Source organism: Podarcis erhardii (assembly GCF_964252035.2).
Source record: "Podarcis erhardii genome assembly, chromosome: 9".
Lineage (NCBI taxonomy): Eukaryota > Metazoa > Chordata > Lepidosauria > Squamata > Lacertidae > Podarcis > Podarcis erhardii.
The window spans coordinates 36,926,155-36,950,449 of NC_138512.1; the positions used below are offsets into that span (position 1 = coordinate 36,926,155).

At 41.5% G+C, this 24,295-nt stretch overlaps 1 protein-coding gene across 1 annotated transcript; it reads left to right on the forward strand.

The window, feature by feature from the left end:
• Positions 1-950: 950 nt before the first annotated feature.
• On the forward strand, positions 951-16,328 carry NAF1 (nuclear assembly factor 1 ribonucleoprotein; the record flags this gene model as incomplete). Its single annotated transcript, XM_081875344.1, is given in 10 exon segments — positions 951-966; positions 969-1,011; positions 1,013-1,669; positions 4,114-4,255; positions 5,157-5,253; positions 10,286-10,368; positions 11,404-11,564; positions 13,312-13,363; positions 14,294-14,396; positions 14,895-16,328. Coding segments are annotated over 10 exon segments (1,797 nt in total). The 3' UTR covers positions 15,338-16,328.
• Between the last annotated feature and the right edge of the window lie 7,967 nt (positions 16,329-24,295).

Here is a 24,295-nt window from a genome sequence, read left to right on the forward strand (position 1 = left end):
TTGTATAGTAGGCTAGTTTCTACAGACACACGTACACACAGACACCCTTCTATCTAGGCAAGCAAGAGACAATATCCGAGTTCAAGCACACATTCCAGCCATGCAGCAGCACTCAAGGAGAGTGTGAAACAAAGCCAGTGTGGTCACACTCTCACACACCCAGCCAGGGGGGGTGGCCAGAGAGAATCCTGATTCACACAGAGGGTGGATAGCTCAAACCTTAAAGCAGAGCTTTACCAACTGTGTGTGCTGAAGTGTTGGTGTGTTGGCTGCACTGTGTAGATGTGCTGCATGAACTCTCCCCATGCTCCTCCTGGGGCTGGAAAGGTGTTCATTTAACCTCTGGTTTGCCAGTAAAGCTGTATTACTGTGTGGCGAAATGATGCATGTCTAAAAAGTGTGTCACCAACATGTAAAGTTTGGAAAGCTCTGCTGTAAAGCATGGGACTCATAACCTCAATGTCATGGGTTCGAGCCCCATGCTGGACAAAAAAAATCCTGCATTGCAGGGGGTTGGAGTAGATGACCCTTGTAATCCCTTTCCAACTCTACTATTCTATGTGGCTGATGGTGAAGCCACGGACTCGGGTGTGCCATCTAGGCTGAACCCTCCTGAGAGAAGTCAAAAGGTTGCACAGACGTTTCAGCTGGTCTAAGAAAAGTTTCGCCTTCACTACCACCACCACAAAGATGGCACACTACTTTGTGACATTTTGTTGGCCTGATGAAGGTTTTTCAGTCGTTTTCTTATGGGGCTCTAGGGCAACTTTACTATTCCTGGGTTAGCTCAGTCGGTAGAGCATGAGACTCAGGATTGTGTGCTGAAGCCCCACGTTGGGCGAACGATTGAAGCGGGCTGGACTTCAACGTTACCATCATTCTAACTGCTCGCCTGTTACGTATTTAGGCAAAAGGCGCCTGCGCACACACTGGAGTCCCCAGGTCCCCGCATGCGCGAAGCTCTTCCTCCCAAGCGGAGAACGAACGAGGCCGGAAGCAGCGTATCCGGCGCGCGCGCTGCAGCTCCCGCCGTTGTTGCCAGGGCAGCTGTGCGTAATTACGCGCGGAAAGAAGGCGCGCAGATGGAGGAGCTCCCGGCTTCGCGCGACTCCGGCCTCGCGGGCTGCCGAGTGACGCAGCGGCTGCAGCAGCTGAGCGTGGCTGGCGGTGCCGAGGGGAGCTCGGCCGGGACCTGCCCGCTGGCCCTTGCCGTGAAGAAGGGAGAGAAGGGAGCCACGGAGGCCTCCGAGGCGGCCGGCCCTCGTGGAGGCGGCGCGGAAGGAGGAGCCCCGCAGCCCGGCCCTTGTCCGGGCCTGCTGCAGCCGTCCGGCGCGGCGGAAGGGGAGCCGCCTCCGCTGGGAAATGGCTCGTCGTCGTCCTCCGTCGGCGGCCCGCGGCTCAGTTTCAACGCCGGAGAAGGAGGCGAGCCGGGCGGGGGACCTCGCCGCGACCCCGAGGCACCCGCTGCACCGGCAGACGAGAGGCCCCTCCCCGGCGAGAGAAGGGAGGAGAAGCCGCCGCCGCCCGACTTGAGAAGCTTTCCGGATTTGAACGGCGACCTCCAAGATGTAGGGATGGGTGTCGCGGAGGAATCGAGGCCGGCGCCGCTGGGGATCGAGCAGGACTCGTCGGCGATAGAAGGCGGCGGCTCCTCCTCGGATTCCGACAGGTGGGTCGTTCCGCAAAGCATGGCAGGAAACCCGCCCGGCCGGAATCTTGCCTTTTCGAACTTCCCGGGGAAGTAGGAGAGGAAAGCGGGTATTTGTACTGCTCGGCTTGCCACCTAGCTGCGCGTCACCTTTCAATGGCCGCGAGACTGGAGAAAAGCACTTGGGGAAAGTTAGACGCTGGAAAAGGACCTTGCCTGGCTGTGCTTCGGCAGTGATGGGTTGCCGGTTGTGTAGCAGGAAAAAAAGTCGCGTGCTCCTCTATAGAGTCTGTTTTATTTTGTGCTACCTTCCACTTTTGGTTGGTACCACCTCTATAAAAAGCACGAGATTTTTCTTCCTTAACATATTTTAAAACTGACGTCTGTCCTTACATATGCTAGGGCAGTATGCGGCAGGAGTGATGTAAGTTAATATTAAAACAAATCTAAACGGAGTTCGAAGTAGTTAAAAATGATGGAGCAGACTACCAACACTTAAAAATGCCAAATATTTTAACTAGCTCTTGCAATAAACTTGTTTATGTCCAGACATATTGATAAGAACATAGTCTGCTGGATCAGGCCAGTGGCCTGTATAGCCTAGCATTCCTTATCACGGTTGCCTATGGGAAACCTAGGAAACTGCTAGTTAAGTGATAAGTAACAGAACCAGATGTATGCATATATATTGGGCCTATTTTTCAATGCTACACCAGTGTGGTTTAGTGGTTACAGTGTCTGACCAGGACATTGGAGACCAAAGCCCACTTGGCCCATTAAGCTCACTGGGCGGCCTTGGCCTATCCACTTCCTCTCAGGCTAACCTGCTTCACACTGTTCTTATGGGGATTAAATGAGGAGAGGGCAAACCATGTACACCACTTTGAGCTCTTTGGAGAAAAATATCTTCTAAAAATCCAGTAAATAAGTAAAGGTGCAGTCGTGGCCGACTCGGGGGTTGCGGCGCTCATCTCGCTTTATTGGCCGAGGGAGCCGGCGTTTGCCCGCAGACAGCTTCCAGGTCATGTGGCCAGCATGACTAAGCCGCTTCTGGTGAACCAGAGCAGCACACGGAAACGCCGTTTACCTTCCCGCCGGAGCAGTACCTATTTATCTACTTGCACTTTGACATGTTTTCGAACTGCTAGGTTGGCAGGAGCAGGGACCCAAAAATGGGAGCTCACCCCGTTGCGGGGATTCGAACCGCCAACCCTCTGATCAGCAAGTCCTAGGCTCTGTGGTTTAACTCACAGTGCCACCTGCGTCTCCATAAATAAGTAAATAAATAAGTAAATTCAGGTTGTAGGTACCTGAATGCTTGAACAGACCTAGTCTTGTCATGACCAGAGCTATGTGTGCTGTTAAAAAGTTGGAATATTAATATACTGCAAAAGCTAAATTCTATCGGCATATTTGTGATGAGAATTAACAATACTTGGATTTTGTTTGTTTGTTTAGCACAATACTCCCAAGTAAGAAAGTGGCACTAAGGGCTTGCAAAGCATTGTAGTTCTGGCACTGGGAATACTGGGTCTCTGCCAACCTGCTGCCTATGGAAATTTTGTGCAGGCATCAACAAGCCGGTGAAATACATCCTTGCTGCCATGAAAGTTAGAAATGTATTGTTGCAGGCCATGCGAAATCGCTGCTGAGCTGTGCAGAGGGTTCCAGGGGTCTTGGTCCTCAACCAGAGCCTATGCTTCTTGGGAGAATTGAAGACAACAGTGGAGGCTGTCATTGCTTTAAGAAATATGATTTATTCACATGTTTACACTTGAGTTTAGATTCAGGTAGAAATTGCAAAATATCTTTTGGAGGACCAGCATAGTTCTCAGCTCAACTGTATTATGCTTTTGAACTTTTTAAATGTCTGTTCTTGTGGGGAAGAACATTGGTACTGGCCAGAGTCCGAATAAATTGTGGGCTCTCTAAGAGCCTTTTGCTGGGAGAGGCTCAGCAAACAATTGTTTAGTCCCTTTCCAGTCCTGCCCCCTTTCCTGCTCCTTCCTCTGTAGCTCATTCTGTAGAGTCCCCCTAAAGCTCAGATTTGCATCTCATTCATGCCTTGATGGCAGGCTACCAAGTGAACCAGAGTTTAGGCTTCTGCGAAATTTTGTGATCATAACAGCACTTACCAATCAAGAGTTGTGTCCAGTGGTGTTTCTCAGCTGATAGGAAGGATTCCATCGCTTCCTTCCCAAAATGTGCTCCAGAGGGTTGGGGAATCCTTCTGACCAGGTGGGGGGGGGGCAGTTTCCAAGCAAGAGAGGGAAATCACTGGAAATTACTTTCCCCTATTCTGCTGATTGAAGCCTTACCATAAGTTGAGTGACATGGTTGGATGCAGCCCATAGGCTTCTTTTGCTATTATATGAACAACAATTTCTTCTTTTAAGATTTTTCTGTAAATAGAATGTGGCAGGAGATATGCTGAAGAATAAAAATAAAATTTAACTTTCGTGCAGTGATACAGACAGTTCATCTACAGACAGTTCATCTTCTGTCTCCTCTTCTTCCTGTCTTCCAATGCTGTCTGAAGATGATGATCAGCAGTCTAAGACTGAAAGTAACTCTTGCCCTAATAGAAAGAAGGGCGAATTAAGTGAAGTAAGTATGTTGATTTATAGACTATCCTCATCTACCTGTAGTTGGATGGTTTATCTGAGAATCTTATCTGTAGTGCTTTTATAGGGCAGAATTAGATGTTGTTATAGAAAGTGCTCAGAGCAAAGGGGCCCTCCTCCTTTGTCTGTTAAAGCATTGCAAGGGATGCTTTGGAGTCCCACTTTATCATCTTTCCCTATCACTTGTTTTTCTGGTCCAAACTTAAAGTTAGCAAGTGCCAGAACAAGTGTACTGTTTATTATTGTATATATTTGAACAATTTATAAACTGCATGGCTGCAGTAGTTGCTAAGCAGTTTTCTAAGATACAATACCTCCAAAATTAAAACTGTAAAATCAAGAAAACAAGTTAATAATAATAAGTATTGTTTTGTTAATGTTTGTCTTTCTCTTCATGTACAGTGTCTGTTTTTGCTCCTCTTTTTTTAAAAAAACCCTCAACACAGCAACTATAAACTTCAGTAAAACTTCAGTAAAAATGACTGCAGTAGGCACTCATTAGGGAGAAGCTCTTGGTGGATATGGTCTGTACCTCTGAGCCATGGGGAACACTTAACAGTGACTCCTGGAAATCTCAGTGATAGGGCAGGGATATAAGGAATTAGGCTGCCCTTGAATACTGGGCCCCAATGGTAAAGGAGGAGCATTGTTTTGTTTGCTATTATGTTATGTGTTTTTGTGTTTTTATACATAAACTCCCCTGTGATCCTTGGATGGAGGGTGGTATATAAATTTAATGAATAATAACAAGGTTAACTAATTGTGGATTTTAGGTCTGCAGTTATAAATTGACCCTCGGCCAGACAGCTACAAAGAGATTATCTAGGGTGGGCAGCAGTAGGATTAATATTTTATTATGAAAATAAATTCTTAAAATTATCCAGCAGGAGCCACTTCCTGTTGAAGATTTTACCATAATTCTGCCTGAATCGGTTGAACTTATGCCTTTTGGAAAAGTTTCCAGCATCATTGAGCACCTAGGTAAGCGAAATGTTTATGTGTGTGCATGCTTTTTCAATAATTGTTCTCCTTTATAGTTCATAGTGTATTGAGAAGCTTAATGTTTTGACAGAGGGGTTCCTTTTGGAGGAAAGGCAGGATATAAGAATAAGTTATAATATGATACCATATTCCTAAGTGTGTAGATGCCAAGTGTATAGTATACAGTGGTGCCTCGCAAGACGAAATTAATCCGTTCCGCGAGGCTCTTCGTATAGCGGTTTTTTCGTCTTGCGAAGCAAGCCCATTGACAGCTTAGCGGATTAGCGCTATTAGCGGTTTAGCGGCTTTTAGCGGATCAGCTGATAAGCGGCTTAGGGCTTAGGAAAAGGGGGAAAAAAAGGAAAAAACCCCGCAGGAACTCGCAAGACATTTTCGTCTTGCAAAGCAAGCCCATAGGGAAATTCGTTTTGCGAAGCACCTCCAAAACAGAAAACCCTTTCGTCTAGTGGGTTTTCCGTCTTGCGAGGTGTTCATCTTGCGAGGCACCACTGTAGTTTAGTGTCAAGGGATAGTCAGAAGCTCTAGGATGTGTACTTTTTGTTTCACCCCCTGGCTTCATGCACATCTACCCAAAACCTGTATTTCCTTCATTTCGTGCATGCAACTGTGCATCCTGCCCCGCTCTCTCTCAGGCTACCATCAAAATGCAACTTTTTCTTATGCTTCCTTTGTCCCTCCAAAATGTGTAGTAGGTCTCTTCTGCCTTACACCTCTCATCTCTGTGACTATTATTGCATCACATAGAACTAAAACCTAAAGGTAAAGGGACCCCTGACCATTAGGTCCAGCCGTGGCCGACTCTGGGGTTGCGGCGCTCATTTCGCTTTATTGGCCAAGGGAGCCGGCGTACAGCTTCCGGGTCATGTGGCCAGCATGACTAAGCCGCTTCTGGCGAACCAGAGCAGCACACGGAAACACTGTTTACCTTCCCGCAGGAGCGGTACCTATTTATCCACTTGCACTTTGACGTGCTTTCGAACTGCTAGGTTGGCAGGAGCTGGGACCGAGCAACGGGAGCTCACCCCGTCGCGGGGATTTGAACCACCGACCTCCTGATTGGCAAGTCCTAGGCTCTTATTTAACCCACACCTCGCCAAATTCTCATTTTGACTCTTTTGCCGCCCCTTCTTCCTCACTAGGCTCTCTCCTTGTTTCAGCAGGGTGCCCTTGCCAATAAGATCATTTTGTCTTGAGAATTCCTAACTTTTCTTCTAGTTGTCAATGCTAAAACATGTGTTATGTGGAAGGTTGTCTGGGGGCACAAATTGAGCCACTTGGACAGCGATAAACTGCAGTGCAGTGAGACTAAAGGCTGAAGAAGAAAAAGTTTTGTAGAATGTGTATCACAGAAAGCAATGACAATATGTGAAAGTAAATAGACAATAAGCTTTGGGAAAGGTAGTGGTTTATGCGCTTGGTGTTCAGTTAGTAGTGATATTTTAGTATTGGAAGTTTCTTAATAGCGCCACAAACACTGCAGTGTCAAAGATTCCATTGGCAAAGGATAATTCTGAGGTATAGTCCACATAGTGATTCAGTTCCATATTGGTGGCAATATTTTTCATACTTTCTGTGGGCATTTGTTTACTCTTGAAGGTGGTAATTCTGGAATTACAGCTAAAGTTGGAGAGGAAGAGAAGAGGGACACACGATAGTACCACAGAGCTAGCTGCAAAAATCTGTATCTTTAGGCAGGACGCTGTATATATTAAATTGTATTATACAAATTAAAAATCTACTTATTCCAGTTAAACCTAGAGGCAAGTAACATTGTCCATGCCAGAGAAGGCTGCATGAGTCTAGCAATGCTGTTCCAAAAACGCCTGGGTTTATACCATAAAATTAAAATACGGAGAAAGCAAAGCTATTGGCATGCATGTGAGGTAAATGGTTTCTTTTTTTAAGAAAAAAATGTTTCTGTACTGTTCTTCCTGTGGGAGCCAACAGAAATGAACAACATAGAGAATACAATAATCAAAACCATCTTAAAAGCATTTAAAATGCATCTGAAACCAAAATAATGTACAAAAACATTAATTGAAAACATGTTGTTGCCATGTTTGTTTTGAAGCCGCATGGTATGAATGAACTGCCATAATGGGGGGGGGGGGAGTATTTTTGCTGTTCAAGAAGAAAAAGTGTATTGAGCGTAATATTCTTGTATAGATTTTGACTCATGTTGCGGCTCTTCCTTCTGGTTCCCCTTAGCGTTACCCCTCTTTTTGTGCTTGAAATGGTATGGGCCAGACACTAGCACGCTGCATTTCTCCTAAGATTGCGAATCTGTAAGTGAACCCCATTGAACAGAGTGGGACATGAGACTGAAAAAATATGCACAGGCTTTCACTGCAAATCTTACCTTTCTAAAAGCAAATAAGATAGGTAACGGATTTAAAGTGACAGGGTCTTTCAAGCACATTTTCTACACAGAACATGAATCATAGTCTGTCAAATGCAAGCAATTTAAATCAAGCCTAAAATTGTGCTGATAGCTGTGTAATCCTGATTGTATGAAAACACGCATGCAGAAATATAGTGTGACTAGTACAACTGAGCGTTCTTATTGGATGCTCAAGCCATTGTGATTAAGTCACTAAAATATGCATTTTAAGGTGACGTATTTCTTTTTGAGTTAAAATCTACTCAGTAGTTCCATCTGTTCAAAACATGGGTCATTGTACTTGGGTTTGTCCAACCTTTTTTTTTCTTCCTGGGGGGTACATTTGAAATTTTGGGAGTGCTGTGGCTGCTGCACCTCAGTCCCCTCTCTCCCTCCCTCCCTAATTATTTTTACACAAGGTCCTCTGGAAACCACTGTTACAGTGATAAACTGCAAAGCTGTAAATCACAGATCAGCAGCACCAAAGCACAAAAATATTGATGAAAGGCACAGATCCTTATGGATCTGAACCATTTCAAGATGGGATGCCAATAGATTACAGAACACATATATGGACAGATACTTTGATAATGTGAACAAGTGGGGAAATGCCTTGCAACTCATTACAGTAAGTTACAGGTTTTGATTTACAGCTTCAGGCCTTTAAAGAAAAGTTTATATGTGGTACAATATATTTTCACACCTGATGAGTTGAGAAGAGAGAGACCAAAGCCATTAACTGACACTCACAAGATCACTGTTGCTACTATTCAACTAAGTTTTATTTAGAGTAGACCTGTTTGAGTTAATGAGCATGACTAAGTTAGGTCCTTTAATTTCTGTTGATCTGCACGCTGTGTAGTCTGGTGTTAGCCAGAACATGTCACAAGAGTGCACTTTTTTATTTTTCTATTGCTTCACCTTTATAGCCCTAGTAGGGATCAAACTGTCACTGCTGCATTAATTGTACTCTGGAGTTTTTTTGTGAAGGAGTGATGAGTGTGAATATTTAATTGATCATTATACTGTCTCAGAATGGATGACTTCCTTGCCAGGAAATGAGTTTCCGTTAATAAGTGTTGCAGAAGCATTTTCTTGTTTCTGCAGCAATGAATATTAGATTTTTGCAGGATAATTGGGAGTAATTTACATTTTTATTAAATGATATCAAATCACCTGCCTTCTTTGTAGTTTTCTTCTTTAGAAATTGACACTCTTTTACATAGTTTCATGCACTTTTGATGTTAAACATGAAATCTGCTTGTCAGAAAGTATATAATAGGAAAGGTAACAGTTTATCCACAATATCCACAATTCATTACATTGCTATTAGTTCTACAGCAAAGTGTCACAGTGCTTTTCTTGAAGCTATTGATCTCTGCGTCTTTTAATTATACCGTCCCAGTGAATATCAAGCTTAATGGAGAGGTGTAGCATTCTGATAGTTCTAGCAGAAGTTGATAGATGTCTAATTTCCATCTGTAGAAACAATAGAGCTTTCTGATTTGTAGCAATAAGCAATTGTAAACAGTGAGCTTGTGAGTACTGAGAATGCTACTCTGTCTTACAACAAGCTCATCACGTGAATACCTTCAAACGGGGCACTGCTTTCCCAGTGCACATGCTGGTTTCACATGATGCATGGCTCAAACTTTATTCATCAGTGCAGCTATAGATTAATATTGTAGTTTAAAGTACCGTATATACTCGAGTATAAGCTGAGTTTTTCAGCATACAGTGGTGCCCCGCAAGACGAATGCCTTGCAAGACGGAAAACTCGCTAGACAAAAGAGTTTTCTGTTTTGGAGGTGCTTCGCAAAACGAATTTCCTATGGGCTTGCTTCGCAAAATGTCTTGCGAGTTCCTGCGTTTTTTTCCCCTCCCCCCCCTTTTTCTAAGCCGCTTATCCGCTAAGCCGCTAATAGCGCTAATCCGCTAAGCCGTCAAGGGGCTTGCTTCGCAAGACGAAAAAACTGCTAGACGAAGAGACTCGTGGAACAGATTCTTTTCGTCTTGCGAGGCACCACTGTATTTTTTATGCTGAAAAAGCCTCCCTCAGCTTATACTTGAGTGAGGCGGGCGGCAGCAGAAGGACAAGCGGCGAGAAAGGAGCCCTTTCTCTCCACTTGTCCCTCCGCCACTGCCCACCTCTCGCAAGGACAGGCACAGAGGCCGAGGTTGGAAGAGGCTCTGCGCTGTGCCTCTCCCAACTGGGCTCCTATGCCTGCTCTTGTGAGCGGCAGAGGTGGCGGCGGAGGGACGAGCAGCCTGAAAGGAGCCCTTTCGGGCTGCTTGTTATTCCTCCTCTTTCACCGCTGTCGGCAGTGGCAGAGGAGGAAGGAGCAGCCTGAAAGCAGCCCTTTGGGGCTGCTTGTTCTTCCTCCTCCGCTGCCGCTGCTGCCAGGTTTGTGGTGTGGTGAACCAGCTTATACTTGAGTCAATAAGTTTCCCCAGTTTTTTGTCCTAAAATTAGGTGCCTCTGCTTATATTTGGGTCGGCTTATACTCTAGTATATATGGTAGTTCCTCAAACTTGGGTTATGAAGGTAGAAGCAGGGCAATGAGATTTAAACTAATGCTGTTTAACCTTCTTTTGGAAAAGGTTGTCAGCTTTATAATATTTTCTTTTTAGTAATAATAGAGTCACAGAAAGGGCTACCTCCAGTCAATGAAGATACGGTGCTGTTTAAAGAAGATCGGCATTCAATGGGAAAGGTGAGCAAATTGCACATGACTTGTACTGTATATATTATTTTTTAAAGCAGGAATGGGGAACCTCAGGCCTGGGGGCTCAATGCAACTCTCCATCTGGACCTTGGGATTCTCCCCAGACTCCATCACTTGGGCCTCCCCACCCCTGGCCTGCCGAAGGCTAACCACAAGGGAACGTGGCCCTCAGACTCAAAAGGCTTCCCCGTCACTAATCTAAAGCCTTTTGGCTTTTTGCATTCTGCTCATTATGTGTTTTTACATATTTTTTATTCATGTCTAATGAATTTCTGGGGAAATACATTTTTTAAAGTAAAGAACAACTCAAGAGGTAGAAATACTTTGCCAGTATAAAGGCACTATCAAGCTACCTTACATAGGCAGTAACCTTGAAGATACTTAACTGTACTTTCAAACAGATGATTTTGAAAAAATGACTCACCATGTCACATAGGTTCAGTTAGTGATAAAATATAGATTGAAAGCCTCTTCCTTTTTTTTAGATTGTATGTTGCAGGGCCTATTTCTCTCTTGTGTTGCACTTATTTGCATACATTCAAATAAACTTGGCTTTTCTGTTTGAGCATTCAAAGAAACATGCCTAAAATCAATGGGGCCCGGAGGAGAATTCTTACAGGGTTGTGTTCAGCAGTGTTGTCCGTCTTACTTTAAGACTGCCATTAGCAGAACAGGACAGAAGCAATTTTCACTGATTCCCTCTCCCTTCTTAAGCCCCTGCACCCTTCCTAAATCACTCAACCATTTGAAGGGGGGGGGGAGGAGTCATTGAAAACTGCTTCCTTCCTTGTTCGTCTGACAGAAGCCTTATGAGCAGCTGAGTTTGATACAACATAGTATTTTATATTGGGTGCTTCAGTTCCCCAAGCTGTGACGTGTTTTGGATTGCTACTATATCATTAGCCCAAGTCAGTATGGCTGTGCTGACTGGGGCTGATGAAAGTTAGTCCAAAACATGTGGAGGGCACCAGGTTGGTGAATGCTAAATTATAGAATGTCTAATGTTGGTTTTTTGTCTTGCAGGTCTTTGAGGTATTTGGTCCTGTGTCACATCCCTTTTATGTGCTACAGTTTAACAGTCCTGAGCGTATAGAATCCAAAGGTATTAAGATGCACGAAGCTGTATATTTTGCTCCATCCATTGAAAGCTTCACCCAGTATATATTTCCAGAAAAAATAAAACAGTAAGTAATGTAAATGTGTGCATCTTGAAAGTCTTGCTAAATAGATTTAGAACTCATCTCCTTGATGATGCATTCCGAAATGCTTAGACAATACCTTTGCTAGCCATTAGTGTCCATATACTTACAGTTCGTGATATATGAATATGAGACTTATATGCAGATGTTCTGTTTAAAAGACATAAGTATCTTCTGAGGTCCTTACCTTGGTTCTCCTGAAGATTTCCTCATTTTGAGCTATAAATTTGGTATGGAAATACACAACTCATATTGCCCAGAAGGCTTTTTAATTCTAGACTTAATGTAGCCTTCAAATGATCCAAAACCTATCCTTCAGCATAATTAGCCTTTTGGATTTAGGATTCATGATTAAAAATTGTAATGAGTTTGAACAGAAGTTAAAATCATGTGCTATATTCTCTCCCAGAAGGGTGTGTTTGGGATAGAGGAAGCATCTATCCTGAGCTTCTTCAAATGTTGCTCTGTTGATAACCCCTGTTCCTTATTCAAAATGTTCATCAGATCAGGTGGAAATGGGTTTGCTCCTTACTTGTGGCAACAGGCTATTCTCTAAACTGAAGGCCTCATTAAGTAAATGCAGCATGCATGCACCCAGAAGTCCTGTTTTTTTCATCTGTCTTAACCTTTTATCTGTGGAGGAAGCATGTATGAATCACTGCAAGTATTGAGAAGCTCATATGGGGCGTCTATATCTCCATTCTGCTTTCCCTCTCCTGAGTAACTTGCATGTTAGACAGAAGGGGCAGGGTAAGGCTCTGAGCCATGATGAAATCATCTGCTGCAGCTGCTATGCTGGGGCTTGGACTGGATCAGGCCCTGTCAGTTTCAGTTAAAATCTGTTTCTGTTTAGAGAGTGGTATTAGGGCTCACTGACAGTCCTATTTCAGTACTGAAGATAGGAACTTGGAGCTGAATGAACTGTGACTTGCCCAAGGCCACTTAGTAAATTTGTCACAGAGGTAAGATTTGAACTGTTGCTTTCTGGCTCATGCTGCTGGCAAATATGGTACACAATTGAATTGAAGTGGGCAATTTGAAAAATTGCCACTGGTTTTCCGGCAGGGTGGATTTGATTTAAATCACTAGTCAGTAAGACTTGGTTTAAATTATTATTTTTTTACAGAAAGACACATTCTTGCTGGTATAATCTTAATATTTACAACCAGATGAAGGTTTCACTTTTGTAATAATAAATTTTCAGAGTAGTTTTTACAGTTGTATCAAAAATTACTGATTTGGTTATACTATTAGAAATACATTGACAGATAATTATTAAATTATTGTGAGGTTTAATAAGTTTTTTTAAAAAAAATCATTTATTTTTATCCACCCTGTTTTCCAGCTTTTCCTCTCACCCATGACAAGAGAACTCTCAAAGGACAAATGTTGTCTTAGTAATCACAGTTCTTGCAAACTTTTAATTAAATCTGATGTTCCCAGACTGGAATCAATACTGCATGTGTACTATAATGTTCCATGTATTTCTTTGCCATGTGTGGTTTTGCACATAAGATGAATTAGACATTATAACATGCAGGTGAGTTTTCCTATGTGAAATTGATATCTATAGTGGAAGCTGTTTTGAGTGTTCAAATTCTGAATGGCTGACGCTGCAGGTAGCATTTGAGTTGTGGTTTTTTTATTCTTTCCTCCTGCTTGAGGGTAACAGTAACTCATGTATAGAGATAATGCCCAGTATATAGATCTTTCACTTTGTCTCATCTTGCAGAGAGAGAGGATCTGATGCATCATGGAAAAATGATGAAGAACCACCACCCGAGGCAAGTACATCCTTTTGTGTACAAATTTTATACCTTAATGTCTGTAAGTGGTTACTACTTAAAGAGCAGTATTCTTGCGGGATATTATATGCATAGAAAAATCACTTAAGCAGTGTCTGTCGTTCAACGGAATATGAATTTCCCTGAGAGCATCTTAACATTTAATTGTCTGAACAACAATGAGAGATAGCGCTGCATATATCTTGTCTGCATCTTCATTAGCTCTTTATGAGAATCGGTGTGAGTTCTTTAGCTCCACGTATCAGTAGTCTGAAAGCTGGATTTTCAAAGTAGTTTGTCAATCTTTAAAAGGTTTTAGTTCATCCTCAGAAAGAGGATAAATTGACTTGGATCCTAAACTGCTTCTTCAGCGACTTAATGAAGGAGTAATTTTCTGTCATTGCCCCCTCCACCTATAGCTCCCCACATATCCTATAATATTCTCAAGGATCAAGCTGGGGGAACTCCCAATGGCAGATTTTTCATTAAGTTTGTGAAAGGCATGTTAGAATCCCATGGTCCGTAACATGTCATGAAGATCATGCTGCTTTAATTTTGTATTTCTGCAGTGAAATTGATTCTTGGCCCAGTTGCAGATTGCTTCTCCTTTAGTCTAAATAGTAAATTTAGGAAAGATACAAAACTAGTTGTATCATTTTGTACTTTGAATCCTATGTAAATAATCCTTTCCTATATTTTTCACTACTACTACTACAAATTTATTATATATACCCCGCCCATCTGCCTGGGTTTCTCCAGCCACTACAACTATACTCCAATGGTAGTAAAGGTGCTCATAGTGTATTCCAGAATGTCATATTTATGAATGAGCATCAAATAACCTGTTATTGCCTGCTGATAGCCAGTAAAAAGAACCCAATGGTATATTCTGCTCAGTTTCCAGTTTCTTATGTAAATATTTTGATCTAGGCTTTAGATTATAGTGATGATGAGAAAGAGAGAGCAGCTAAACAGCAGAAGAAATCTCAGAATCTAAGAAGAAAGAAGTGCCGACCACAACCAGAGGATTCCAGTAAGTAGGTGCTATTACGGAATTTTAATGTTGGGCCTCAAACCAAATTAATGTATAAAAGCTCAAAATCCCACTTTCTTAGATGGATTACTGTCTGAATATAGCATAATTGTAAATTTTAGTCCTTGCGTGTGAGAACGTTTCAGTGTCAATATTGCCTTTATCCTGGACGGATTAACAGTGTGGGGTTGCAGGGGGAAATTATCATTTATTCTGCTACGGAAGCTGGAAATATTTATTGAATTTTTATCACACCCTTCTAGCCAAATGAATCCACGGTGTCAGCAGACATTCATTGGTTCGTTGCAATTTATATGCTGCCTTTCTTGCAAGGTAACCAAGGCAGTTTACAAATTTAAAGGACTGAAACAAATGAAAACACATTTAAACTTGGCCCGGGGTGGGAAGGGGACAGTCCGTGTTCCCCATGATACCACATTCGCAGGATAACCCTGAATTACCAAAATACCACAATTGCTTTTTCATTTCTTTCTGCAGATGGGAACGGAGGTCATTATCAGCCCAGAAGACAATATCCTTCAGATTATTCACATGGATATTTTGGGAGAGAACCCAATCCTACCTTTGCCAGGAGTCGATTTCCTCATTCATCTGCTTCCCCACGTTCCTTCAGGCAGTATGGGACATCTCCACAGCATTACTCTAGCTTCACAGAACTTCCAAAGCCTTCAGCTTATTGCCAGCAGCAGAGGCAGGAGAACCTGAGGAGACATCAATATTCTTTTCCTCCCCCAACATTTGAAACTGTTAACAACGAGGCAAATTTTCCACCTCCTCCCCCTTCTGTACCATGGGGGTGGCCTCATGAGTGTAGTCAGAATGCATACGACCCATTGTTCTCACTGCTGTCTCTGCCACCACCACCACCACCTCCACTACCACCTCCACCTGCTGCTCCCCACAATGCTCATCTTCCTTAGAGTAAAGTGGTTCTTCTGTCATTCAGGGACCTGGAGAATCTATAATTGTGCACCTGATGCTTTGTATATTCTTACGTCCCCTGTGGAGAGAATGATTTTCAAACTATGTACAAAAATATAAACTTTGAGGTTCTTGTATGGAATCAAAAATATAAACCATGTGTATTTTTCGTTTGTTTTTAGAACTGACAAAAGAATAGGGGAATAGTGGTTTAAATTTTATAGAGCATACCTACATCTAATTGAAATACTAAAACACGACTATATTTTTATCTTGAGTTTGTACAATCCAAGTTCCTAGATTTTTTTTTTTTATAAAGCTGTACATTATTTTTATAGTAGCTGTCCTAAACTAATGTATGTATTTGTCAATGCAATAAAAGAAGATTGTGTTTGCGGGGTATATATATGGATTAAAAAATTTATCCAAGAAATACGTTTAAATTATGAATTATATGCTGAATGTATGGCAAAACATATCCCATGCCAACAAATGCCAATTCCTAAAATAAAAATAATGTGTTGTCCAACCAAGACCTATTGAGTTTAGTGGGCAGGTGCTTAACTCTCTCCTTTTAAATTTGAGGTTTTAACCATGCTTTATTTAGTAATCAGACAGGGGTATGAAATGGTGAAATTGGCTTGTTGACCATTTTGGTGGTAATTAAAAGTTTAGGTGATTAGGTTACCACCTTTATGTCTGATTGACCTAAGAAGTTACAGTACAAGTAGCCTGAATTAGCTTCTGTACTGCATCATGAAAAAACGTAGCCATAGGAAGAAGTAGTCTTACTGTTTGAGGTCATTGAAGAAAGTCTTGTGTTCAGATTAAGACTGCTAATAGTTTCACTTCAGCTTCCACATCTCATACTATGTGTCATTTTTGAAGGCTTAAGCACCTTGATGTGATGGATCAATGGAGAAACTAACCACTAGATCTGACGAGGCTTTCTGTTTTGTGTGAAATTGAAATAAATAGACTTTGTTCAAATTATGGTGTTGAATAAAATTATTTGTGGTGTCTGAAGTATGTCTATAGGTTTTGGTCCTAAACTGAACAAAGTTCATAAGTGAATCAAGCCAGGTTATATATATTTTTGGCCAGTCCACTTTAGGCTGCATGCTCAAATTTCTTCTCATTTCTTTTTTCAGCATCACTGGGCCTGCATTAGATGAAACTTTCTATATGGTCTAGAGCTAGACTTTAATTACTTTCCCCTTCACTTTTCTGTGCTGACCGGTATTGGCAGGATGCCATTTGTAGGCAGCACGTTGCGTCTGTCAGACAGGCACTATCGCCTCATTTGCCTCTTGACACCCCTGTGTTGTCAAGAGTTGACAAGATAAGCACGCTGGAACAGATCCTCCTGGATTTTGATGACCTTATGGGAGCAGGCCTCCTTTGATAGCATATGCTAAGCCCCAATTTACCAGTGTGTCGCCAGCTACATGACTCTTGATTTCATCTTGTTGCTGCCATTACTACTGGTGGCAGTCCCTCTCTGAAGACCCTAAGAGCTGCTGCCACAGCTATGTTAGTTTCTCTAAGACATTGTCTGCTGTAGCAGTTGGTCTGCTCTCTACAAGGTATGTGACTGTAGCCACCTTACTACTGACCATCACGGTCTGTATATCATTCTCCATTGCAGCTGATCAAGCTCACAAGGCCTCTTCTCCTTTCATGCAATAGGTGTGTCTAGTGAACTTTTCTCTGGCACTTCCCTATAGTGGGGACATTCCAGGAGTCAGTTAAGGGGTGGAACAGTAAGGTCCCCACGCCTGACTTCAAGCGTGCATGCTGAAGGCTGGGGCCAGGCAACTATTTCTGTTGCCTATTCTAGAAGGTTCAGGTCATGTGCAACTTTAAAAGATTCAAGGTTTTAATAAGTGTTTCCCCTTCAGCTTGTTTCACTTACCTTTAGAAAATGTTACCGGACTGAAGCTCCCATTTCCCATTCTTCAGTCAGTTGCCGTTCTGTAACCACAAAGCATAGGCTGTTTGAGGGGTTATTACCCATTTGGTTTTTTCACCAGATTTAAAAACAACTTTTTAAAAAAACTATTTTTTTTGCTGTGTTGCTATTTTTGTCTTGTATTTGCTTGGTGCTGTTTTTTGTTAAATAAGCATTGGCACTCATAGCTGAACATTAGCAATACCGTGAATTACTCTATTAACGGCCCATTTGGATAGAACAACATTCAAAACTTTGTTTCAAAGATGTGTGGTGAAAGTTCTTTCAAACCATTCACCAAAGTCTTAACACATCTCCCAAAATGTCTTCTATGAATAATTGTAAGCAATTCTCTGGCCATGATGCACACTTGCAGACAGAAAAACGGAAATTCCATTAAGCATGGCCAGAAAACAATACTGTAGCTTTATAGCTCAGGCACAACCACAGAAAGATAATTGAAGCTAGTGCTGCAGTTAAAAGAGCTAGTCTGAAATAGTTGCTTTCAGAAGAGTTGGAAAGAGTATAACTTGTCATTTGCTGCTATTGTGATGTTTAAAAAATGCTAGTGCCGCAAATATCCAAAACTGGCATTTTCTAAAAGAGCAAGTCTTGCTATGGAAGGCATTGCATTAAATGATAAGTGGTTCAGACTGTAATTTAACTAACAAAAGGTTAATCAAACTTTTGCTTTCATTTCTCATGGCAGCGAAGTTCCTTACTTTGAAATAATTTAATGATAGCACCAAAGAGTCTTCAGAAGCCAAGAGTGGTTAAAAAATATCCTTGAAAAATTAGGTCCAATTGTTTTTATTTACCACGTTATCATAATTTCAGGGCAAATTTTGGAATCCAGGTAAGTATTCTTATTGGTGAGGGCAGAGGCTGCAGCCTTGAGAGATCAGGGTCCTTCCATGTGTGAGTGGAAGAGCTTTCTGCTTATCCATGTATTTCAGAGATCCAAGCCTTTGCTATGAAGTGCGTGCATTCACAATCTAATAGCTTTCAACAAGATAAATGTTAAACATAATTTCCATAGAGTTTCAGATAATGGAGGCTTGATTATACTATGAATCTATATGATTATCAATATTCACTTCATCGGTACGTGCAGCTGTATGTCTTAAGGATGCCTGAGAACAAGCTTACTTATGGAAATGTAGAATTCGGTGAATGAAATAATAAGATGTTATGGCATAGTGTGAATTTTGCTTCTATACTGCATGATGAATGTGCATATTATGGTGAATGTAGCCCACGTTAGACATGCAGTCCACATTATTCCTAATGTTTGTGTATGTACACACTATGTACCTCCTTTTAATAATCTGCAATGATGTTTCAAATAACCATACTGCAAATTTATTATTTCAAGTTTCTATGCATACTTACTAGGAAGCAAGACTCAAAAATCCCCAGGCAACTGTTGGTACCTCTTTATCGTGGTAGCTCTTTCCCCAGTTTGCATCCTGGCAAATCCTTTGTGAGTGAAATCAGAATGAAACTAAGAATCCTTGTTCCTAAAAAATATTAAAGTTAATTACGGGGAAACAAATAGTTACAGAATTTCACTAACCGTATAAATTTAGCTCAAGCATCTATCTTAACCAAGTTAGTGTGACAGATCTTTTATTATGGACGATTACATTATCAGTCTGCTTATACAAATGCGATTGCCTGGATGATAATACCCAAACCCTATCTGATTAGTGCCATATTCCTAGATTAGCATGTCAAACTGTCAACAGCAATCAAGAGATGATAAGCTGATGGATCTTGGTACTTATTGCTGCTGTGTTGGACAGATTGATTGCATATTTATAGTGTTTCTTTGGTTACCTAGCGTCACTTTACAATAACATATTACTGCATCATAATTCTATTAGGGTTGTTATAGAAGGATGTCGTTTAACTTGTGAAGCAATTCTCTCATATGATTTCCTTGGAGGAAGATTAAGAATTCGCTTGGCAAATAGTTCCATCTTTTCACCACAAAATAATGATAGGATTGGTGGTTTTTATGTGAAAATGTATGCTTTACAGTATACTATCTTAATACTCACAATATTGTGCTTTTAACATTTTTGAAATTTATTAAACCTAGTCCTTTAATTGCTAGGCAGGGCTATATTATTGCAATTGACTTGTAGGTCAAGCTTGATATGGATTTCAATGGGAGCAATGTCGAGCAATTTCTCTAATAATAATCTTGTCTGTTGAACAGCATAATCATTCCCAATCATTTCTCAAAAATACCTCACCTTTTCTTAATAAGTCAGCGACCCTAACTTTTTCAGTAGGGACTGTGCTCATGCAAAATAATAAGAAATAATAAGTTTGGAAGTAGAATATTAAGAAGAGCAATGATTGGACAAAGTATGAATAAAGAATGACAAGAGAATTTAGGTGTTCTGCACAATCTTTTTAAAAAGTAGGAGCTGTAACAGTGACAACTACTGCTTCTTAATGGCCGAAGGGTGTGTGGAGCCTCCAACTATTCCTGACCTACAGTGTAAAGTGGACAGTGCTTTGTACCCTGAGCAAGGATTATCTTCTAATATGTGAGAAGGATGGCTGGAACTGGAGGGACTCACAAGACAAAACAAAGTGGTCTTTCCATTTCCCCACATAGGGATGAGGTGGAGAGGTTACTGTGTCATCAACCTTCACCATCTTCTGGGGCTCAAGATATTACTGGGAGGTGATTTCTCTTTCAGTGCCAGCCAGTGTACCTTTTAATGCCAGCCTTAGGTTTTACTGGCAGGGGTAGAATATTTGTGTTCAGCACACTAACCAACTTCTCAATGTACCTTGAACATTGCCCACACCTGGACACATACACCATATTACAAAAAGTAGTGTGACAGGGGACCTCTATGTGAGCATATCACATTTTTGAGTTCCTTTCCCCCTTAAAACATTACAGAGACTGGGCCTAAGCATGTACAGCTGTGCATCTTGTGTTTTGGGGAGTTGATGGTGATGATGGCAGCTCCTTCACCACAGAAACGTAATCCATGACCTGGTGAGAATATGTATTAGTGACCCAAACAAATGGAAATGTTTTACATTCTCCTGATGGAATAATGTCACTACAAGGGAACTTTTGCAGCAAAAAACCAATGCAAACAATCCAGCCTTCCTCCAGGAACGAGTTTTGTGATGTGAATATCTGCATGTGTAAACAGATAAAGTACTTGGATTGAAAGCTATTGCCTAAATATTAAGGCATGTTTCTACACTGTGGGCCATTTCCACCTACATGTTTTGAAGAAAGGCATATGAAAGCTTTAGAAGTATTAGAGTAAATGAGAACCGGCATTTTTCTGACTTGAAGCTGTTCTTTTTTTAGCTTGAATGCCATAGAAAGGCTTAAGGCAATAAGAATCCATACAAGTGTGATATTAGCTAAGGCAAAAAAATGAGATTATGGATGTAGGAAATATAGCTTTGAGGGTTTTATTTCCTCAAAATAGAAAAGAAACACGAAAAAGAAAATTCTCTATACATATTTCAATTATTAAGATAGTATTAAAAGTTTCAGCAACACTGTAAAAAATGGGGACTATTTAATCAACTGTAAAAAATGCACCCTGCCCTCAGTGAATATTCTCTTTGGGCAGGGTTGCCAACCAAGGTAAAAGATCCTGTTCAGATTGAGGGCAGGAAACATTGCTCTCAATTTGAATTGGCTGGGATATATTGTTCTCAAACACATCCAGACAATTCACAGTATCCTGATAATGTTGCACTGTTTATGTAATCTTTGATTAGTTAGAATCCTATAGTCAGCATCCCTCTTTACACTGGGAAACAGCACCAGAGCAACCGGCATTAAACAGAGTAAAAGAGGTGAGCAATACTGTATTTACCGTAGCTCCAACATCTATGGAAGCAAAAGCCAGGGACCGAATAAGACCTGTTTCCTCCTGGGAAAGAGCTGTAGCTTAGTAGCAGAGCATTTGCTTTGCATGCAGAAGTTCCCAGCTTCATTCCCCAGCACCTCCTGTTAGAACTGGGAATTTTGGAGACCTACTGCCAGTCAGTGTAGACAGATGGGCTGAGTCGGGTGGACTTGGTATAAGGCAACATTCTATGTTGCATCTTGAGGTCTGTGCTTGTTATCTGGGCAGACAGCCAAATTGCAACAGTTATGAATAATTTACAAACCGGCGCAGGCTCATCTGTGTTCTAAAATTGGCTTACCGTGGCACACGGCTTCATTTGTTGCCGGCAAAGATCACTTCGGGCTTTTTGTTCGATTTCCCACTTCCTCCTCTATCAAATCACATCAAGAGTTCCATTTAGAAAGCTAAACTTGCACTCTATTTAATAAAGCTGAGAGGCTAATGTGGCTTTTTGACACTGCCACTACATTATCTTTAAAGTGCTGTTGTGATATATGAACTGTGGGTCGTTGGGGTCCTTTTGCCACGACACTGGTGCAGTCTTAAGTTCCCTTACGTGTGAGACTTTGAAGAGAATGGGGGAGGTGGGCTGAGTGCCCTTCCCCTTAGTTCAACATCTGTAGAGAATTGAAGCACAAGACCAGGCAGCTCTTGGGAGTATTTCTAAGCCCCAGGAAGCAAACTTTTTCTCTTCCTTTTTCATCCTTGCTGTCACTTAGATTCTTATTTATCTAATAAACGGAACTATGTTACTTTAATGGCCAAATAACTTCACCTAAAGTTCTGGCTAGGGCTGTCGGTCTATAATTAATGGTGGTTATTTTTTATTTAAACGATGGGACTCTCTCAGAGCTTTGATTGTCAGCAACTGGGAATGTGCTCACAGTAATTAGCTACAGTGGTGCCCACTTCCTACAGAGTTAGGTCTGGAGCGATAGATTTTCATGCTTCTGGCTGCCTCTCTGGAGAATTTGGCAGAAGCAGTTGGATTTCTGTGTTCAGAAATGATATAGTTTATTATTCTAAACCAGGGATGGGTGTACCTGTCAATTTTTGCTTCTCTCAGCAGTCCAGTTTTCTAGTTCAGTTTACCCAATTTCCAGTTTTCAATTTTTGAAAAGTATGCATGAGAATTCATATATACTTTTGTACACCTTTCTCATATGCATTTTTAATACCATTTTGGCTAATGTGTGCATTTTGGCAAGCAATTTCCCCTAAGTCATTTTTTATCATTACCAATGGGCATATTTTTGTACACGTTTGTTGGATGGAGAACTGCATCACAGTATTTGGAGAACTGCACATTTCAAAGGATAAGGGTGCTTTGGTTCACATATTAGTTTTGGAAGGGCAAACAGAATGATTTTCTCCTCCATCCCTACTCTAGGCTTGCCACTGTCAAAATATCAACATCACTGGTGCCCCTTCTGTTATCCTATCATTGTATCCCAGGCTTCTGTATCTGTAAATAAACAGTTTGGTTGTCATTCTGTGACGCGTGCAACAGTTCTGCAGAAGTTGCCTAGAAGTTCCCAGTGTTTGAGAAAATGAGAATAAAACATTATACACTGTTCAACTTTTAAATAATTGATTTTCTCATAGGTTGTCACTGACCCTGTGGACTTTCCAGAATGTTTCTTGTAAGTATCAATTGATACTGTGGTCTTTTAAAGCTGTACTTAATTTCAAGAACTAGTCAAGCAGCAAATTACATGTTGACTTTCACCTTCTCCCACACTGTTGTCACACTTTCTATATCTTCTAGCCAAGATCCTTTTCTGGGGGGAAATTACTGTGTGATATCTTTACTCCCCTTTGCAAATAACCTCTCAATAACCTCAGCTTTGCATATGCTCAATGAATTTTGTTCTGAGATAACATGCCCCTTCCAGATGAGGAATCTCTGGATGTTCCAAAGCTCACATGTTTGCTGATTTATTTTGGGTCATTCTTAGGTTATCTGTTTCTCTAGAGAAATGTGAACTCCATGCACCAGGCAGATCAGCCCTATTATTTTGAGATCACTTTATCTCAGGCATGGGAAACATTTGGTCCTCTAGATGTTGTTGAACTACAACTCCCATCAGCCCCAGTAAACATGACCCATAGCCATGGGTGTTGTAGTTCAGCCAGATATGGAGGGTCAAAGGTTCCCCATGCTTGCTTTCTCCCATATCCAAAAGGAACAAGTGACAGAAGAGGCCCCAGTCTTTCCAGTGATGCTGTCCCTTTCCACTCTCTTGAATCCCCTTTAGTTGTTTCTGTCCATGGGGTTGGAATCGAGTGGAGCGAGAGAGTGCATCTGGCCCTGCGTTCACCATTGCATGGTGTCTGCACTTTGGGGCTGAAGGTCTCAATTGGGAAACCTTGTTTTTATGTGCACAGACTCCCTGCATCATGCAGGCTTCTCAATCACATGCATAGCCAATGCACATGCAGCAGACTTCAGATCTTCAGCCCCAAGACATGAATGTGAGAAGACAGGTTTGGCAGGTGATGAGGTGATGGTCAGGGATGAGACCCCACGTTCCCCTCACAAAAATAGTTGTGAGAGGCAAGAATAACTGTGGAAGGCTTTAATCTCCTGAATATTTAGCAAGTCAGGAATTGAAGAAAATTCATGCATTGCTATTCTAGGATAAATTGTTTTGTGTAAAGCAGGTCCCTCTATATTCTTCAGTTCATTAACATGCTCAGTGTTCCAGAGAAATCAGAAAAAGTGTATGTGGAAAACTGCATAATTCTGACTGAGCTCTAAAGTTTCAATTGATCACATTCTTACTCTTCTTTTGTGTGTGTGAATGAATAACTTCCAAATCTGGGTTCTTTCTTTCTTTCTTTCTCTCTCTTTCTTTCTTTCTTTCTTTCTTTCTTTCTTTCTTTCTTTCTTTCCTTCCTTCCTTAACTAGGCACTTGAGAAACAAATTATATGAAAGGAATGGGTTTCAGGCACCACACTGTTTCCCTGTTTGATAATTGTTGTGCATGAATAGTCTAAAAGAAAATGTGCCTGATTGTCTTTCTCCCAGCAGCATATGATTTCTGAAATTTCACTCCAATAACCAATATGCTCAGTACATCTGTGCTGCAGCCCC